The sequence below is a fragment of the Dysidea avara genome, chromosome 13 (genome assembly GCF_963678975.1).
Source record: "Dysidea avara chromosome 13, odDysAvar1.4, whole genome shotgun sequence".
NCBI lineage: Eukaryota > Metazoa > Porifera > Demospongiae > Dictyoceratida > Dysideidae > Dysidea > Dysidea avara.
The window spans coordinates 11,039,626-11,061,859 of NC_089284.1; the positions used below are offsets into that span (position 1 = coordinate 11,039,626).

General features: G+C 38.1%; 1 protein-coding gene and 1 pseudogene across 1 annotated transcript; both read right to left on the reverse strand.

Annotated features, from left to right (window-relative positions):
* LOC136242228 (kazrin-like) overlaps positions 1-22,234 on the reverse strand; it is a 31,515-nt pseudogene that overhangs the window by 5,990 nt on the left and 3,291 nt on the right.
* Positions 1,631-17,608, reverse strand: LOC136242832 (E3 ubiquitin-protein ligase TRIM71-like). The gene is made up of 2 exons (XM_066034321.1): positions 17,535-17,608; positions 1,631-4,152 (listed from the first exon to the last, which is right to left on the reverse strand). Exon 2 carries the CDS (start codon positions 4,121-4,123, stop codon positions 1,928-1,930), a length of 2,196 nt encoding a protein of 731 aa, XP_065890393.1. The 5' UTR covers positions 4,124-4,152; positions 17,535-17,608; the 3' UTR covers positions 1,631-1,927.

Sequence of the window (22,234 nt, forward strand, 5' to 3'; positions counted from 1 at the left end):
ACACACACAATGCACACACACACACACAATGCACACACACACACACAATGCACACACACACACACACAATGCACACACACACACACAATGCACACACACACACACAATGCACACACACACACACACACACACACAATGCACACACACACACACACACACACAATGCACACACACACACACAATGCACACACACACACACACACACACACACACACACACACACACACACACACACACACACACACACACACACACACACACACACACACACACAATGCACACACACAATGCACACACACAATGCACACACACACACACACAATGCACACACACACACACAATGCACACACACACACACAATGCACACACACACACACACACACACAATGCACACACACACACACAATGCACACACACACACACAATGCACACACACACACACACACACAATGCACACACACACACACAATGCACACACACACACACAATGCACACACACACACACAATGCACACACACACACACAATGCACACACACACACAATGCACACACACACACAATGCACACACACACACACACACACACACACACAATGCACACACACACACACAATGCACACACACACACACACACACACACACACACACACACAAACACACACACACACACACACACACACACACACACACACACACACACACACACACACACACACACACACACTTCTTTTACCCTTCCACTCAGTAGTAGAGCTAGTTCAGTAGCTAGATGTTTACGAACAAGAGGAAGACTAGTTGGAATATTTAGTATACCCGCAAGACTGTCTGATGTGAAACTGTTTTGTTCTAATACTACCAGAGCTCCATGCACCCCAGTGCCTGTCAAATTCTCAGAATACACAAAGATAATACCGTACAGCATAATAATTTGATGGGGGTGGGGGGACAAATTTGACAAAATGCATGCCATTCGTCAAATTTTCCTCATCAAAGTTCATGTGACTAGTTAATTAGAATACTTCTGGTGCAGGACATTCGTCAATATTTTCCTTATCAATATTAAAAAGATGAAGAATTTGTCAAAATTTTCCCCCGTCAAATTATTATGCTGTACAGTATAAACATTATTAGTATATGAATGTGCGAAAATTATAGACATCATTAGTACTGTATATGTGTATTCATACATACATGTCAGTATTATGCATGTTTGTGTACAAAAGGTGTGTAGTCAGTACAGGCTTATACACAGGACTATATAGTTAATACCTGTTCAATCTGGTTTAGACATTGTTTCATTTTTTTTGTTTGTCTGGATCCAGTCTAACTGCCTCTTTGCTCTCCCTCTGCTCAACAATGGACTCCTCGTTAAATTCTACAACTCCATGAAACTCAACTACATAAATCAATAACCAGTACTGAATATATAATTAATTCCATCCAACTGAGAGAGTGAGAGCAGTGAATCGAACTGTAAATTTCCCCGAGGTACTTGCACAAGTCATCTTTACTAAAGGGTTCACTAGTAGTGTATCTGCTAGCTGGGGGAGACCAATGTTACTTGCTCATGTCTTGGCCACCCAAATGTGATATAGTGCATGTATTATTACCAGCCTGTTATACTTGTTAATATGTTAATACCAATCATAAAGTAACAAAAGACGTTATATGTTATTTATACAAAAGATTACAATCATAAATCTACAAACTTTATTGACGTATACATGTACTACTTTCTAAATAAAAGGTGCAGTATATATGTTCCATTACAATAGTTGTTACCTATCTGTATAAAACAAAACTGTGTAAAATGCATAAGAGAAAAACATAATTATGTCACGCAAGAGTTAACATATTCACCATGAAGTCCAGTAAATCTATTGTATTGTTCCTTAAGTAATTCAAAGTAGTGTAATACATATAACTACCTATAATGAAAATATCTGTATCCTGAAATTATTGTAATCACAGATGTAGATACTACCATTAGGACTAATGGCTATTCCAAAAGGACATTTAAATTGGCCTTTTTGTTTACCTTCACTACCAAAGCAATGTATGGAGGTTCCATTTTGATCAAAGATTGACACACGATGATTATCACTATCAGCCACTAAGACGAAGCCATTGATATCAACAGTGAGGCCATATGGACGATTTAGTTCACCTCTGGCTGTTCCTTCAGTACCAAACTTGCCTACATGTCCACCATCAATTGTAAAGGTGTAAACACATGAATGACTATAGTCAACAACAAGCAAATGATTACTGGAACTGATTGCTACATCATGAGGACCATTCAGTTGTCCTGATCCAATTGTGAGGTAAAACTCTCCATTGGTCTTAAACACTGGAATACAATGATTACCATAGTCAGCTACATACACCCTATCATTGTGTACTGTGATGCCATATATAGCATCAAACTGACCATCAGCTTTTCCCTTAACACCAAACTGCAGCAGGTAGTTGCCATTAATATCAAACTTCTGTACCCTGTGGTTACCACTATCAGCCACATACAGGTAATTGTCACCATCGAATGCAACACCTCTAGGACCACTGAACTGGCCAGGGTTACTACCTTTACAACCAAACTGCCTTATCAACTGATCCTCACTATCAAATACATAGATGCAGTGTTTGTTATAATCAGCTACTGCCCACTTGCCATCCCTACCAAATGCAATACCCCATGGTTTACCCATCTGTCCATTATTATCAAATATTTTGCTGGGTTGATCTATAGCTGTGTATGGTTTATGGATGACAACAATGTAGGGGCTTGCTTTGATCTGCTCTCCTTCAATGGAGACCAACAACTTTGCCTCTCCAGCTTGTTTAGCTACAAAAGAAGTAGTGTAGCTACCATCATCATTATCCCTAACATGTGCAGTAGTCACTTCTCCTGTACTCCACTCCACTTGTACTGATACATGACTACCTCCCAGTGAGCAAGAATGACCCTTGATATCCTTGGTGATTATCTTGAATTGTGGCTGTCCCCTCACATGCGTGTATCCAGATAAATACAAGATTTCAGAGTTGGAAAGGTGATCTTCTATAAGCTGACTAAACTGTGGGAGTTGCACTTTACTGGAGTAAAACTTTATGTTGTTTGATTCTACTGGTGTTGTGTCTAGTTGTTTGTACTTCTCAGTTAATTCTTTCATTTGGTTGATCACTTGTTTCTTTGCAGAAAGTGCTTCTTCATCAGAACTTTCCTTCACTGCATCATCAACTTCCTTCATGCTTCTTGCCTGTGCTTGTGTAGATTCCACCTCTTCTAGTTGTGCTGCCATCTTCTTCTCCTTCTGTGACACTATCTCACCTAACCTTTGCTTGACCTCTTCTTTCTGTTCTTTTAACTTCTCAATCAGTTTGTCATAATGTTCATCAATCTTTTTGTCTACTTCACCAGCTTGTTGTCGTATCTTATCTCCCATATCAGTAATCTTGTCATGAGCTTTAGAAAGATCTTTAATAATTCCCCCTACTGGAGCAGTGATATCCTTCAATTTACTCCTCTGCTTCTTTGCCGTTTTCTTTACAGTGTCATGATTGTGGCCATTGTGTTCCTTTACGGTGCAGTACAAACACACCAGCTCCTCACATGTCTCACAATAATACTTCAGCTCATTCTCGTGCTCTTTACACAACATCACTTTTGCTTTAGGCTGGACTGAGATGTCTTCTTTCTTTGACCTCAAGTCAACTAATGGGACTATGGCATGGCCTCGATACCTATTACTACGTTTGTGATGTTCATTACAAACACGACATAAAAACATCGTACAATCTAGACAAAATGTCTCTACTGGGTCTTCTCCAGTACACTCGTCACATTTCACTTCTGTTTCACCTTCCACCTTGCGTTTTAAGATCAGCTCATCCACCAACCGATTTATCAGAAAATTGTTATCAAAATCTTTCACTCCTCCAGCAGGAATAGTAGTTTCCCTTCTGCACTCTGGACAAATGATCTTAGATTGTACCTGCATCTTCTCCAGACACTTTTCACAATAAGAGTGATGACAAGGTAGGTACTTGGGATTCTTGAATATCTGATAGCAGACTGGACATGTCAGACTATCAGTTGCTTTCTTCACATCCATAGCAGCCATTGTGAAAATGTAATGTAGCTATGTACCAACTGTATAAAAGCAATAACTGTTGTAAAATGTATGACACATGATGGTGAGATGTGTGGCCATGGAAGCTGATGTGGGTGAGCAACAGAAAAGTGCGTATCAAGACACACATAAGTGTGTCATGCAGCCAAGAAAGTCAGCACGCAACACCATGGGTATATTGACAGGAAGAAAAAATGTTTTCATACATGCAAAACTCCATGGGCCCTACTCGAAAGCACACGATTTTTTAATTACAGCTGCTAGTCACCTTCGGCATTTCACATTCCTAATTTCAGTAAAATCACTTTATGTATTTATGAATTACAAGCCATCAAAGTCAGGCTTAATTTATTCAAGGCACACAAGCATGGGCACACACTTATTATCTACCCCATACCATCTTAGTCATCTGCAGTAGCAAACACATCTATTGTAAGGCTCTTCAGTGTTCCCATTATGTTTGCATTATGCTCCTAGGTTAGCAATAATTATCTTAGAACATTTCAATCAGTGAATGCTCTATTAGAGATTTTACTACAAAGTGACTGTTCTATTAGAGAGTATTGATCTAAGCAATGCATATTTGATTTTCTTAGCAAAAACCTGGCTTGGTTCACAATTTTTTTCCTTTCTCAGCATTATCTGCAGTTTCCAGGAAATGTCTCAGCCTTCTGTGGTGAGTAGTTTTGGATTAACAGCGCTAGACAGTGGGATAATCGATTTGTACAGCAATTACACTGATAGTAAACTATAGGCACTTACATTCACAGCCATAACTTCCGTTTGGATTAGTCTACAATGTTGCAACTTAACTTAACATGTTCACCATGAATTAGCACATCAGCCAAGCTATAGTGTTAGATCTGTAGTCATTTGCGCATATGGGTATGAAGGCGATTTGATAGAAGAAATGATGACTATCTTGTTTACGTTTAAGCGCATCGTACGCTAACAAACACACATGACGTCCATACCGTTAGAGCTACAGAAACGAAACAAAGATTTTTTGAGCTCTCCATAAGCAGGCAAATAAGATGATGGTATATAGTTTTAATTGATTTGAGTCTTCCTTCTTTGACTACTGGCCCGAGAATATATTTTCTTTATGGCATGTGTAATTTTAAGAAATTATTTTTAAATTACGTTTTCTCAATACACATGCTTGTACAAACAAGTCAGGTTTTTGCTGTGACGATCACATATTTAATTAAGCTCCATAGTTTGAAATATGCTAGACATAGTACTCCAGACTATTATGCTTTTTATTATACTGGCATATTTGACACAGGCCTAATTTGAACTATTTATCAGAGTGTACAAAAACAAGGTAACAAAGTTGTGAGGGTTTGCAAATGTTGATTTAGTCTGTTAGGTCACCAACAGATTTTGTAAGGTTGCAATTGGTATGCAAGGGGTTTGAATTGAAGTGCTTGCAACTTGCATGGGGTTCATGAGAAGCCACACATACAAAACCTTTAATAAGACACAGTATTGCAAGCTGTTTGTCTGTTGTTAGGTTACCCATGACACCTTTGACAACAAAGCATAACCTTATATCAACAGCTTATAATTTACAGCCTGATTCAATTAGTAAATACAACACAACAGGGCTTACAATTAGCTCACATAGTGTTTGTAAAGTCTATGCGACCGCTCCCTAAAATACATATAGCGACTACTTCATTACATTTTTATGCAGTGAACTGTAAGAGATAAAAAGAGAGCTGGTTGTGATCAAAAAGCTAGTTGTAACTGGACTAGTTGTAAATTATTACTACAAAAGTCAGGCTGAAATTGCAAGCTGCATTGCAGAATAGTAGTAGCTATAAAGTCAGATTTATATAAGGGGCATAGCTAGTCAGAAGGTGATGGAGGGGCAGGCATGCATGCCCCCACAAAACACTCAAAATCGTTCATGACTGCACAAAAGGCTAATGACTCAATGGTGGGCTGCTTACATAACTAGCTATGTAACTATTTCATTACTGATTGCTTATCAGTTATCAATGGAGGTATATTCGTCAAGCATCATTGCATGTACCACAACTCTACTCCAATAAAATTAATCTACCACAATCCGGTAGAGCTATATTGTGAATATTTTAGTGCAAATACGATGCATCACAGTTACTTTATGTTAGTCATAGCCTGTGCTGCAGTCCTAGCACACTGACAGGATGACGTGTTCACTCACTTCAGCCGGCAAAATTCAAATGCCACGTATTGCACAAAATCCCAGTTCAACACCTGTCTTACTAGCAGAACTTATAAGTTTGTGACTGATCCGCCTGACTGACTGACAAAGTTAAAAAAATTAGACTGGCATGCTACTGCACTGCGGCCGTACAAAGATCCAGTGTGATTGACTCAAGAAAATAAACTTGGTACATTTAACACTTTTATCACCTCGTAGGTAGTAGGTTTGTAGCGTCATCTGGTCTCCTTTGTCACTTATGAGTTGCGACTCCTGTGAGGTTACTTCAAGCAGGTCACTCTTTTTAGGTTCAAAAATGCTCTATCACATGAGCAATCTAAGCTAAATATAGAAGTGGTCTCAAATATTTTCGTTCAGTGAGTTCACAAATGAGTTGAATATTGTGTGCTCATTCACTAGCAACCCCTGGTGATACCACGTAGTAGCGCACATAATTTATAGTCATTTGTGTGTGTCAGTTAAATACTAGTAAACTTGTGACAGAGGTTTAAAAAACCACTTAGTGATGGGGGGGAGGGGGGACAAATGCCTCCTTGGCTACGCCTGATTTATATACAAGTGAATATTCAGAATTAGAAAATGGTATCATACAGTACGAATCAGAAAGGTGTGGGCGTCGCCCATGAAAAATATTACCCAAAAACCACCCTCACTTTTCCTTGATGACAATGAGCCAGAATAAAACCAAACAATCTTTCAGATCGACCCAAAATGCTTTCAACAAGTTGCTATGAAATCTATAAAATGGAATTTCTACTGACTGACTGAGTAAGCCAATTCATTTATATATAGAGTTATGTTCAAATAGTCTAGTAGACAATACACTACTCTAATAGAACACACAGCTGGTGACAAAATACTCAATTAGAACAGTCACAACTACTGTTGGATAATCAAGGGTTCGGATAATGGAGGTCCTACCATAACTGAGTAACTGACTGGCTGATGTCTTCAGACAAGCATAACTTGATAACGGCTTCGGCTATGGATTTGATTTTTTCAGTGTTCAAGTGAGGTCGCATCAGCCGGACATGTGCCTTTTGGCATACCGCAGTTCGTACTATGCATTCTTCATGGACTTACCAGTGTCCTCCTTTGTGTCCCATTCATCTTTGCTGACAGCATAAGGTGTCGATTTGGTGGTAGCACATGATGGCTTACCTTCGTAACGGAAATTGTCGATATTTTTCATAGTGGCTACTTTGATGCAGAGGTGCTTTTCGAATAGTTCTTGATTCGTAATGCTGTGTAACGGGTTGAACATAGCTGACAATGAAGCGTAATGGATATCTCACTTTTCACTGAGACAATAACGAACAAGTACACAGAAAAATTTGGAATTTTCAACTAGAATAGGGACCATAGCACATCGATAAAAAGCACTGAAAAAAGCTGAAGCAGTGCACAATATTAAATCACAGTAAAACAATAAGAAACACAAAATTAAATCACAGTAAAACAATAAGAAGTGTTATATCCAGACTGTGCATTTCCATTATGGTAACTCAAGCACAGTAGGGATATAACACGCACTACTCCAGCTTGTTTCAGTACTTTATCAATGTACTATGGTCCCTACTCTAGTTGAAAATTCCAATTTTTTTATGTACTTGTTAGCAGAATACAATTTGACTTTTGCAAGATAATGAGGTCTTTAAAAAACCACTAAGAGGCCTGCTAGCATGTCCTTCAAGTGGTTAGAAACCTGCTAGCAAGTACTGCAAATCTCACTTTTGATCATTGATTTGCTATGCCCTTCCAAGCATATTGCAGGCTAATAGCCTGCAGTGGGCCCAAGCCAATAAAAGTTTGTCTACTGTACGCAATAGGAATTTCGCCACAGGGCTATGTTGTAATACCATCATCCATCTCTACTGGTTTTATCACTTGGGTCCCTTTAAATTTTACAGAGTAAACTACCTATATACACCCTTGTGCTCTAGTATTTCCAATAATAGGCACTGATCATTCTGCCATGAATTGGTGTTTTCTCTACTTCTCGTGTCAGCCAGAGATTATATACTATGTACCCAGGATTGCGTACTGCCCGTATTCAAAGGAACAATCTGTGTTGTACTCTTCCTTTGTAGTCTAGCATGCAAGTGTTGTACTAGGCGACAGTACTAGTACTGGAACTCTACAGCATCACGTCTGCTGTCCTCTCCAGTTCCAATGGCTAGAGGACACATCCTGATTGGCTAACTATCAAAACCGGTAAATCGGTAGAAGTTAAAGGTCCACTGAAATGGAAAATTCACTTGCCATTTTCTTGAATAAATAGGTCTCCCTCCCCATTATATAGTCTTGGTAATGGACTTTATCCACAATGATGCCACGGAGCACAAGATGGCTGCGTTATTTGGGGGACAAATGTACAGGTATCTATGGAGAAATTTTGACCCATCATATTTCACTCATGAAGCAAGATACCATCCAGTAGCCAACATGTTGCTATGGGTATAAGGTAACATCTGCCATTGCAAACAAGCGTTATCTTGAAAATTTTCCAGCATGCGATACAAATCGTTCATTGAGTTGTCTTGTAACCATACCTGTTGCTTAGAGGTCAACATCTCCTTCCCTGGCTGAAATATGATCGATCAAAACAATTTCTCCATAGGTGCCAGTACATTAGTCTCCCAAATAACGTGGCCATCTTGTGCTCGTGATGTCATTGTGGGTAAAGTCCATAAAAATAACGTGGCCATCTTGTGCTTGTGATGTCATTGTGGGTAAAGTCCATAAGCACATCAAAATGTATTAGGCTGTTGCTTTTGTTCTGGCAGTCACGTGAATAAAAATAAAACTTAGACAAAAAGGGTCCTGAAATGAAAACAAAATCTTCTACCAGTAATCAAGCCCTGGACCTCCTGTATGTGAGCCCAGAGTCATAGCCATTGTGCTACGTGGCTCCCAGCTACCCACCTCCCTTAGTTTCTACCTTATTAGTGTCCGAGTGGAGTAATTAAAGACAAAGGTGAAGAAGAAATCAAAGCTGAATCCAACCCTAACTCTAAGGTTTGCCTGTGAACTACTTGTCGTGTAACCTAAAGTACAAGACCCGAGGCAAACCACTGGTCGTGTGCCCTAAAGTCGAATATACTTGGAGCATACTAGACGCGTGTCAACCCCTAGCTCGTACATGTGTTTGATAATGAGAGAAATCTAGTGGACTGCTGGAATAATAGCCCAGGCAAAATATTTCCGGCTGCCGGAACAATAGCAACCTTGAATTTATTAATAAGTACACAGAAAAAATTTGGAATTTTCAACTAGAGTAGGGACCATAGCACATCAATAAAAAGTACTGAAACAAGCTGGAGTAGTGCACGATATTAATTCACACTAAAACAATAAGAAGTGTTATATCCCTACTGTGCATTTCCATTATGGCATCTTGAGCTTAATACTGTGCACTACTCCAGCTTGTTTCAGTACTTTTTATCAATGTGCTATGGTCCCTACTCTAGTTGAAAATTTCAAATTTTTCTGTGTACTTGTTTGTTAACTTTTTTTTGTAAATATTATTATTATGACTGGTGAACCCATGCATACCGCATCTGAAATGGCGCCGCACGACCCAGAATCATCTGAAAAGTGAAGTATCCATTACGCTTCATTGTCAGCTATGTTCAACCCGTTACACAGCATTTTGGATCTAGAACTGTTCGAAAAGTACCTCTGTAATCCATGCATACCACAAGAATTGGTGCCACATGCCCCAGTTCTATCAATTATCGTCTGAAAAGTGAAGTATCCATTATGTTTTATTGTTGGCTGTGTTCAACCCGTTACACAGCAGTACAAATCAAGAACTGTTCAAAAAGCACCTCTGCAATCAAACAGCCACCATGAATAATATGGACAATTTCCATTATGAAGGGAAGCCATCACATGCTATCGCCAAATTGACACTTTTCGATGTCAGCAAAGATAAATGGGACACAAAAGAGGACACTGGTAAGTCCATGAAGAATGCATTGTACATACTGCAGTAAGCAAAAAGGCACCTCTTTGGCCAAAGCAATGTCAAACAGTGAAAAAATCAAGCCCGTAGCCTTAGCCGTTATTGAGTTACATTTGTATGAAGGCATTAGTCAGTTGGCAGAAAATTACATTACATAAATTATTTTTAAAATTCCATAGCAACTTGTTGAAAGTGTTTCAGGTTGATTTGAAAGCTTGTTTGGGCTTAGTTTTACCTGACTAACAGTGCCAGAAATAAGTCGGCCATCGGCCATTTTCCGAGCAAAATCATGTTTTGACCGACTATTTAGAGGCTTGTTCGGTCAAATGTCCGACAAGCAGCAAGACAGTTGGTAAACACTCACAAATTAAAAATCAAGCAAACTATAACAGATGTTGCATTAAGCTGATAGCGTACCTCACAGCTGCTCAACGTCCCAGCATAGGCTACCCACTATCTATGGTCCCAGTGATGATGGGGGCCCAAGGGACGTTACCATGTGACCACAGACGACAGTATTCTAATATTTTGGTGCACACATTGGTGGATGTAAACTTAAGTTGTTTTGTGAAGACTTAGGAAGATTGAAAGCATTTAGACTATGTACATTAGAGGATATTCGAGTGTGCTGAGTGAAGGAATTTAAAGCGACTTGTGTTTAGTTTTTGGCGGGATCCAGTTGAGCCACATTTGCCAGGAGCATAGATACTCTAGTATCTATGCCAGGAGTGATGCCCCTTCCGCATTACTGACATCAGGGATATACCGAGCGATTAATCTTGAAGTAAAATAATGGAAACCAGCAATATCAGACGATAAATCACATCATAATCATATCTCATGGCCAAGGGTAAGCTGGCTCGACATGGATAACGTAATGGATGGTAGCGGTTGTTGCTGTAGCCGAATCATTGTTATGTGGTGGTTAGTATGTTTAATCTATGTACTAGAGTACGTTTCTTCTAATGGTGATGAGATGTGGCTATTACCAACGCTGTGGCGTTTAACCTGATAGATATTCGTAGCCCACATGCATTATCTTAGTCATCATGCTGTAAGGTAGTTAGTCATAGAATAAGTTAGTTAATGCACACATTTTTGATTAACAAATTTAATAGGAGCCCATATGAAAATGGGCTCCTAAAATGTATGTGGTGGAGTTAGAAGTGTTTCTAGGTGTTCCATATGCTGGTGACCTGTGAAGGATTGCTCATGGTGTCCAACAGTATAATATCCTGTGATGCTGTCCTCAGAAGCACATCAGCTACATACCACTTGCTGTTCCCAGGAGACAAGATGGCCAATCAAATCTGGAAATGACCTACCAAATTTAATCTTGCTAGAACATTTGACCAGTCAATGATGAATTCTTATTTCTGGCACTGAACTAATCCAACAAGTGAATGTGTTACATTATAATACTCTCAATAGCAGCTTGACGTATTATAACATTGAAATACGTCAAGCGATTAGCTAACAGAATTAGTATTTAGAGGTGTACCAATAATTGGATCAGCTAAAATATTGGCCACCGATATGGTAATTTTTACCAATATCGGTATCAGTACAGAACAGTAGGAGGACCAATATCACTACCGATATTTATACAGTAGCAATAATTTGTACATAAACTGATTATGCATTGATTTTCTACGTTGTCCATGTGGCTCTTTCGTGCCAGTGGCTTACTGTTCACTCTGCAACAAGCACTACGCTACAAGAAGCCATACAAATACACACAATTCTGGTGTTTGTTGCTGGAAAGCTTATCACAGTCTTTGCAAATGAAGTACCTTTGTAATAAAAAGAAGGGTCACAGGATAATCAAGGAAACTTGCTGTACCAGCTTTCTCACAAGCAATTAGAATGCAGAGCAATGCAGAAATATTCATTTAAGGCTTCATGGGAGTATACATAAAAATATTTGTTGGTACCTAATTGTCTGGATTATGCAATAGAAAGAGTATAGCAATGAATACATGCACATTTTGTTGTAGGGTAGGTAAATGTACAATTTTGTTTGCTTAAAACTATAATGCAAATATCGGATCAACTATCGGTTTCTTATGGTGGCCTTAATGGTTGCGCCATGCGCCAATATCTAAGCAACAACATCTATGCGACGATCGACAATATCCATGCGACGGTAAACAATAATTATGCAATGATAGACGATTACCTATACAACAATGGTGATACGATGATTGACAATAACCACACGACAATAATGATGAGACAACTGAGTGATCGATGATAATTTTGTATGACATTCACTGGTTGCATGTTGTTACTAGGTCTGAAGTTGAAATTTGTTATTGCTGCTGCTGTTCCTCTCCTTGTAGCTTGCTGTTGTTGGTTGTGGTGCTACAAGTTGCTAAACTTGAACAGTAAGATGCAACAAGCAAGCTATGACAACAATAATTAACATCAGCAACAACCACAGCAGCAGAAATAACAAATTTCAACTTCAGACCTAGTAATACATGCAGCCAGTGATCGTCGTACAAAATTATCATTGATCACACGATCGTCTCATCATTATTGTCATGTGATTATTGTCAATCATCGAATCACTATTATCACATAGGTAATTGTCTATCATTGCATAATTATTGTCTACAGTCACATAGTGATCACCCAACGTCACAAGGATATTGTCAATTGTCGTGTAGATGTTGTCGCTTAGATATTGGCACATGGCGCGACCTTTAGGGACACCATAACTTCTTTTGGTGGCATCAATATTGGATATCGGTACATGCCAAAAACCATATCGGTACACCTCTCATTGTTTGTCAAGGCCCCTTGACAAAAATCTGTAATACTAATTTGATTGGCTAAAATGGTATGGTGTGTTTCTATTATATGTCCAACTTGACAACTAGTGTTGCTATAGCGATAAATGCCCCATGGCATAGCAACAATATGGTTGCTTAGTAACAGTTGCTAAGGAAATATCATGAAACCATGGCAGTAGTTGCTAGGCAATGGTTGCTAAGTGTGATTGGTATTTTGCAGGGGTTATTTTTGAATTTCCTGCTGCCTAGCAACATTTGCTATGGTTGTCAGATTAATTTGCAATAGGACGGATGACTGTGGTATTCGGGATTAATAGTTCTCGTATTGTAAACAGGAAGGAAATAGTGCTTGTCTTTGCCTCACACTATTTTACTCCTTCCTGTTTACAATGCTTGCACTATTAATCCCAAACACCACAGCCATCCATCCTATTACATATACCAATACTGCCTCATCACTGTCAGGGAAAATTGAGGCTGGTTTTTGGGTGAAAGTTATTTCGTGGGCCATGCCACTCCTTTGTGGTCCCTACTATACAGTACACGAGTGCTCTAACTTATTTTACAAAGGAGATGAATTGAGAAATTATATATTGTTAAAGGATACAAGAATATACAAATCAACTAGCTGTCAAACTAAGCTACAAGTACTTTCACTAATTACTGTAGTTTTGACTGAGTAAAGGGACATCTCCAAACACAAAATAAGGGTAGTTGGAAAAGGCGGATGCAGTCTGAGACGGACACTTACTTTTACATTTATATAACAATTATTTTTCATACCTAACATTTTTACAGCAGTCTCCTCCTTGGCTACGCCTCTGATTTATATACAAGTGTACATTCAGAATTAGAAAATGGTATCATACAGTACGAACCAGAAAGGTGTGGGTGTGGCCCATGAAAATAATATTACCCAAAAACCACCATCCTTTTCCTTGATGACGATGAGCCAGAATAAAACCAAACAAGTCTTCAAATCAACCCAAAATGCTTTCAACAAGTTGCTATAAAATCTATAAAACGGAATTTTCTGACTGGCTGGCTGACTGACTGACTGACTGACTGACTGAGTACAGTAGGACTTCCATTATCCAAACACCTGTGTGCCACTTCAATGACAAAAGTGTTCAGATAAGTGAGTTTGTTCCAATAAATGAAGCCAATTCATTTATATACACAGTTGTGTTCAAATAGTCTAGTAGAAAATACACTACTCTAATAGAACAGTCACCACTACTGTTGGATAATGGAGGGTTCGGATAATTGAGGTCCTACTATAACTGAGTAACTGACTGGCTGATGCCTTCAGACAAGCATAACTCAATAACGGCTAAGGCTATGGATTTGATTTTTTCACTGTTCAAGTGATGTCGCAACAGCCAGACAAGTGCCTTTTGGTATACCATAGTTCGTACAATGCATTCTTCATGGACTTACCAGTGTCCTCCTTTGTGTCCCATTCACCTTTGCTGACAGCATAAGGTGTTGGTTTGGTGGTAGTGCATGATGGCTTACCTTCGTAACAGAAATTGTCCATATTTTTCATAGTGGCTACTTTGATTCAGAGGTGCTTTTCGAATATTTCTTGATTTGTAACGGGTTGCACATAGCTGAGTGACAATGAAGTGTAATGGATATCTCACTTTTCACTGAGACAATAATTAGTTAACAAACAAGTACACAAAAATTTTTGGAATTTTCAACTAAAATAGGGACCATAGCACATTGATAAAAAGCACTGAAAAAAGCTGGAGAGTGCACAATATTAAATCACAGTAAAACAATAAGAAGTGTTATATCCCTACTGTGCATTTCTATTATGGTAACTTGAGCACAGTAGGGATATAACATACACTACTCCAGCTTGTTTCAGTACTTTTATCAATGTACTATGGTAGTTGAAAATTCCATTTTTTTGTGTACTTGTTTGCATAATACGATTTGACTTTAGTAAGATAATGAGGTCTTTAAATACCACTAAGAGGCCTACTAGCAGGTCCTTCAAGTGGTTAGAAGCCTGCTAGCAAGTACTTCAAATCTCACTTTTATCATTGATTTGCTATGCCCTTCCAAGCATATTGCAGGCTATAGCCTGCAGTGGGCCCAAGGCAATACAAGTTTGTCTACTGTACGCAATAGGAATTTCACCACAGGGCTATGTTGTAATACCATCATCCATCTCTTATTTCACTGGTTTTATCAATTGGGTCCCTACGTACTTCACTTTTAAATTTTACAGAGTAAACTACCTATATACACCCCTTGTGCTCTAATATATCCATTAATAGGCACTGATCATACTGCAATGAATTGGTGTTTTCTCCGTTTCTCGTGTCAGCCAAAGATTATATACTACATACCCAGGATTGCATACCACCTATATTCAAAGGAACAAACTGCGCTGTACTCTTCCTTTGTAGTCTAGCATGCAAGTATTGTACTAGGCAACTGGAGCTCTACAGTATCACGTCTGCTGCCCTCTACAGTTCCAATGGCTAGAGGACACATCCTGATCGGCAAAATATCAAAACCAGTAAATCGGTAGAAGTTAAAGGTCCACTGAAATGGAAAATTCACTTGCCATTTTATTGAATAAATAGGTTGTTTGTATCATGCAATGCACAAAAACACCTTTTAAATAATTCAATTATGTTGTTATACCGAGATATTACGCCACAAAATCTAGTTATGTCACATTGTGACATAAGACAAAGAACCGGAAGTACTGTTATTACACACTTTACAATGGGAAAGGTTGGATAAAGAGTCAAAGTCTAATATGCATATCACGCTCTTCTTTCAAACTTCATAGTGTTCTTGAATGTTCTGCTGGAAAACAATAACAGAGTTCATTGCCTGTAGCTCAGCCTGTAGCGCTTCGCACTATTGAAGCTCACTGGCTTCATTATGCTTCATTGAGGTAATAGTTTGTTTACAAGGCTGGGTTAGCAGTGCCATGAAACAAACATTGGTTAGAGTCACCTCTCCACCTGGTAGGGATAATATTTCGTGCACATCTTGCCAGTCGCACCATCACAACTTTTTTCCTTGTATTTCTCTACCTCCATCCGCTGTATTGGACCCTTAAATGTACTCAAAACATTCAAGAAATAAACTTAGAAGTGCTTCGATCACTGTACCATTGATTTACAGTCCATTGCTCTACAATTTAACTATGCACGAGGGGTGTCTCCATCCTTAGTTTGTAGTCACTTTTGTCTTTGTTTGCTTTTAATACCATTTATATCAAGAGTATAATGGGGAGGGAGAGTGTAAAACTGCTCTATAAGCTGACAAAAATGAGCCTGTAAAGTATTATGGCATCATTCAAATAACTTGGTGATTTGTGTTGATTGGTAACTAAATATCAGTGTAGTGGGCACACTTTATATATGTGTGAATACCGAGTGAAAGAACGGTGTACTCGAGAAAACTATGGCGCATCGCGCAGAGGAACTCACCATAGAAAGAGAAAGACGCAAGCAGAGCAAATATTGAGGTTTCATCATGGGGTCAAGATTTTATCACGGCCGAGATTTCATCATGGTCGCCATCCCCTGCCTCAATGATTCTACTAGCAAAAGTGACATGTCTAGATTGAATTTCAGCCATTGCAATTCCATGTGGACCACTCGTCAAATTATTTAAGGTGTTAAATCTGAGCAATCAACAGTGGTCAGGTTTACGGGAAGAAACAAATTAAAGGTATGCGGGTACTTTATGGGCTCATTTTTCACAACCTATAACGAAGTTCGACACTCTCACTCCCCATTATATACTCTTGGTAATGGACTTTATCCACAATGATGTCACAGAGCACAAGGTGGCTGCATTATTTGGGGGACTAATGTACAGGTGTCTATGGAGAAATTGTTTTAATCCATCATAATTAACTTGTGAAGCAAGATACTGACCAGTAGCCAACAGGTTGCCATTGGTATAAGGTAAGTAAGGCTGTTATGTCAATTTCCGTATCAGGCATGGGTACGCTAAATATCTCACAAGAAAGCTTTTAAAAACATTAGCAACTAATTCTAAACCTTCGTTAATACACAGAATACCTCATAGGGCTGCTTTTTCACATTTTGTCCAGTTAACTCCTAAATTTATACGTCCAGTTTTGGTGGGTTTTATTTATGTTCCGTATACTTCCAGTATGCGTAAATCACAAATTCGTCCAGTGTCGTAAATTTTCGTGACGCATGAAAAATCCGTAAATATGCGCAATTCACAAATTCCCCTATAGCATCATCAATCGTCGAACGCACTCGTTTTAAGAAAGTTGGGCGTATGTTACTTGAAGTTGCCACTTACAAAAAAAGCGATTAAGCAAGCACAAAGAAATGGCGAGTCCGATCCTGTACAATCACAGATGCTACAATTAACACATACGCACAAAAATAAACCAAATATAGACACCTGTTTAGGATAAGTCTTCTGAGGTCACACAAATGCACGGAAAGAGAAAGCGGAGTTGCTTCTAAATAATGTGCAGAAACCGTAAATCATAAAATTTGAACGAAATTATTTCACTACTCCACTTCACATAATTTTAATCATTCACATATCATGTTATTATTTACAATAAAATCATCGTTTCTCTAAAAAGGATCGAGTTAGTTTATTACACAAATAATGTACATAAACATAAATATATATATTATATTTCATGATGGATCATATAAGAGAGAAACACCTGTAGGCAGTGTTGGGCAAGTTACTTCGTAAAAGTAACTAGTTACATATTACTTGTAACTGAACTATTTAGTTACAGTTACATATTACTCATAAAATAAAGTAACTATTATAGTATTACATATTATATTACTTTGTGTCCACAGCCTTAAGCTGTCACGTGTGAAACTACCACTTTATCACATGACATGATTGCGTTGTTGGACAGTGTGCAAATCTTGGTTATAAGTAAGAAGCTGGTGAATAAGCTTAATTCAGTAGGCTTCGTTACTTCGTTGTGGCTGGGAATTACTCAGAGGATAACTAACGACATTAGTAACTTCGTTACTTGTAGTAATAATATTACGTAATATTAGACTCGTTACAGTAACTATATTACTTAGGTAACGCGTTACATTTGTAAGTAAAGTAACTTGAGTTATATTACCCGTTTTTATAGTATATTTCGTTATATTACTTAGTTACCACAAAAGTAATAATATTACGTAACGCGTTACTTATGTAACGCGTTACTCCCAACACTGCCTGTAGGAAAGGCAATTACAAGTCACACAAATTTACACAGTAGTTCCAGTCCCAGTGTGATGTTCTGCAGACACTCTCAATGATCTACTGCCATTAGAGGAAGAAGTAAAGGAGCCGCCACTATGTTTGATGGAAGATGATGATGGTTCTGAGGATGGTGGTAGTTTACTGGCTGAAGTTCCACTGCTACTGACTGATCCTGATGGCTCCTAATACATACAAACAATAATACATCAGTCAAGAGTTATAACATATTGGTTGTTCAATTAGAGTGTTTTACTGATAAAACTATGCCCTAGCTTACATACTTAAATATCAATACCATGCTCCATCCCCACCTTCCCATGCGAATTCATAAGCCCTGTGGATATGGAACTAATAAGTCCACCTGGTTTCACGCACCCTGTGAAATGGCTGTCAACTTTATGTGTGTGTTCTTTCAATTATGGAAGCTTTAAATCTGTGCATGGGAGTTGTATATCCATTGTGGTGTGTCGTGAAACCATTCATTTTGTGACAACATGCTTGGGAGGATTATCACATGCAAAGAAAATTGGTGATAAAATTAGAAACATTATGAAACCATTCAAAGGCAACCCAGAATACTGTTTGTACAACAAAAGGATACGGTGAGTAAGAAGTTCATTGAAGCATTTGTCTGAAATGTGTACACAAAATGACTCACCAGGAATTAAACATAGGAACTAATCTGCAGCTGCCTCCATAACTTTTGCCAGCAAAATAATTCATCTAACAAACGATGTACAAGACCTAGTAACATTTTCAACTAGACACAGCAACAAGCAAAATGATTATTTTTTTCAGATGCAAAACAACCGTTGAACAGCTGCCCTCTGTAGAAACATGCGCATGCAAGTGATTGGTTTCATATCCTATATGGTTAATTTTCTTTTCTTTGGCATTGAACAAATAGTAGTGACATTCCATTGTATCACAGGTCCCTTGATGTATACATGTTATATACACAAGTGAACATCACACCATTAAAGGTAACTACTCACCCTAAAACTCCATCTTGTCTTGGCCTCTCTATCACCCAAATCCAAAGCAGGTACACTAGTGTTGTCATGATGTGTTAATGGCTGACTACTACTGGTAAATGATGAACCAACTGTGTTAGCTCTTGGTGTCTTCAACATACTGATGCTGTATGACAAGAAATGTGATACGTAAAAGTCATCATTGTTGCATCAGGTGAGATACATGCTACTTATATAATGCTTTCAAATACTTTCCTCTTTGAAAATAGATCGCTATTACTATCTATTCTTCACTTCGCAGTACACACAGCACATACCGTATCATTATCACATAGTTATAGTTAACAATAGAGAGAGGCTAATATAGCAGGAGGCAAAGCTAAGTGCTATATTAGTCTTGAGACAACCCTCGAGATATTGCATATATACACAAGCATAGGTAGCACTTTAAGCGTCAAACAGTATGACAGTACTGTTTAGCAGGATTCCCCCTCAGTAAAAATGCCGCATCTAAACCTTATTATAGAAATGTCATATGGGATGAAAATCATCTGTACAAAATAATTCATCATCAAATACAGCATTAAACACTTATAGATGGCCGTATATAGAATTTTTTAAAGAAATCCTCAAAACCCATATTTTGGTCTGCCTGCCTCATTGCCTCAATTCCTGACCACCTTCACAAGGCTACAGACCTGGCCCAATGTACGGTTACCATTTTACGCCTGCAGATCAAACACTTGAAATCAATCAAAATACTCTAATAGAACAGTCAAACAATCTATTACAACAGTCATTAAAGTCAGGTGTCCAAAAAGTGTGTTAACATTTGGGTAGGGAAGGCAAACAAGAAAAAGCATGTCAGTAGCCAGGTAGCATGTACATGTCTTATATCCATATCTTTCCAGGATTAAAATCACAGACACAAACTGTGGGGGATTTGGATAATGTCCCCAATTGCTGATACAGAGGGAAAAACAAGGTAAAATATACTACCACACCTTTGCAGTCCCCACCACAAAAAAATAAATTCTACATTTTTTACAGTATCATTACAAACGTAGTTACTTAGTTACAAGTTGGTAATGTTATTTACAGTCAGCCATTAACAATAATAACAATGGTCAGGTTATCAGTCTACCCACATGAGGACAAAATTGCTATACAAACACAACAAAACTCCAACATGACTAAACCAACAGGAGAGCACATGTAAACACATACTACAATATCCCCCTACAATAACAACATAACCTTTATGGTAAACAGTTTTAGTGGGAGCTAGGTTAAGATGGTATAACACATTCCATTGAATATAACCAGAGGAGGTATGACACACACATCTGAGCTGTAAGATTTGTAATAATAGAGAAGTTATTTTAGGAAGATATTAATAAAAACCAAAAGCTTTTCTTATGACAGTGCAATCTATTTCACAGCTGTTTTTCTCTCCTCTATTGCACAACTATGCATACATGTATGTGTTCTTGCTCAACATGCCACATCTGGGATAAGTAGCCTACTATTGTCTCCATCGATGCATAAACATTTTTATTTGTTTAATTTATGTAGGACTCTATACAGAGTATGATATACTGTGTAAACACTAGATTAGATTTGTAATCTTAATACCATACCTGTTTCACAGCCCATACAAAAGTCTCAATAGTAGCAGTGAAATTTATCCCATATTTCACTGGTAGCAGTGAAAAAGTTGTAATTGCAATTTCATTGGCTAGAATTTATGTTAACAATGTAGCGCCAACCCATGCTATTACTAGTACAAATTATACAATAGATCTTTAAAAGCATTCAAGGATGGATGGTTGACAATGTTCTCTGGAAGATTGTTCTACAATCTAATCGTTGAAGGTAGGAAGGAGTAATGGTACAATTAAGTTTAGTATGTGGTGCTCTAAAATGCTGCCCGATGTACGTTAACATTGGAGTTAATGATACAGATTTTTTTTATCATTAAACAATGTGAAGCAAAATAATTTACTTCATAGGTAAGTAATGATGCCATGGCACTACCGCCATTAAAAGTCAACAGAATTAACTTGTATCATACCTCCTCAGGAATTTAAACATCACCAGTATATCACATGTCCACATGGACATACATCAGTTATCCTATCACTATATCACTCTATACAATACACTACTCTATCATGTCAGTAGGTCATTACATAATACACAGAAATACCAAATATGACATATATTAGATTTCTATTGCTATTATACTTATTTGTTGTGTATGTAAGTATCACACTTACAAACACAATGCACATGTATAGACACAGACACACACAGACACAACACATACCTTTCTTCTACCCTTCCACTCAGTAGTAGAGCTAGTTCAGTAGCTAGATGTTTACGAACAAGAGGAACACTAGTTGGAATATTTAGTATACCAGCAAGACTGTCTGATGTGTTCTAATACTACCAGAGCTCCATGCACCCCAGTGCCTGTCAAATTCTCAGAATATTCCTTTATGATAACAAATGATCAAAGATAACATAAACATCATTAGTATATGAATGTGTGTGACATACATGTCAGTATTATGAATGTTTGTGTATACAATGTGTGTAGTTAGTACAGGCTTATACACAGGACTATATAGTACCTGTAAGTCAATCTGGTTTAGCCATTGTTTCATTTTCTTGTTTGTCCAGTATAGCACATTGTTGGCCGCCTCTTTGTTCTCCCTTTGCTCAACAATGGATTCCTTGTTAAACTCGTGCATCCTCAATAACTCCACACAAGACAAGAAACTCAACTATCAACAACCATTAAATACAAAAATAGTTGATTACAGTGTATCAAGTTCAGCTATGAACAAGGGAACATGCAATTCTGTACAGCTACACTCCAATGTTACGGACAAG

What these genes read in the sequence shown, in the direction of transcription:
- LOC136242832 (XM_066034321.1), bottom strand. Translation starts at nt 4,123, where the DNA reads ATGGCTGCTATGGATGTGAAGAAAGCAACTGATAGTCTGACATGTCCA.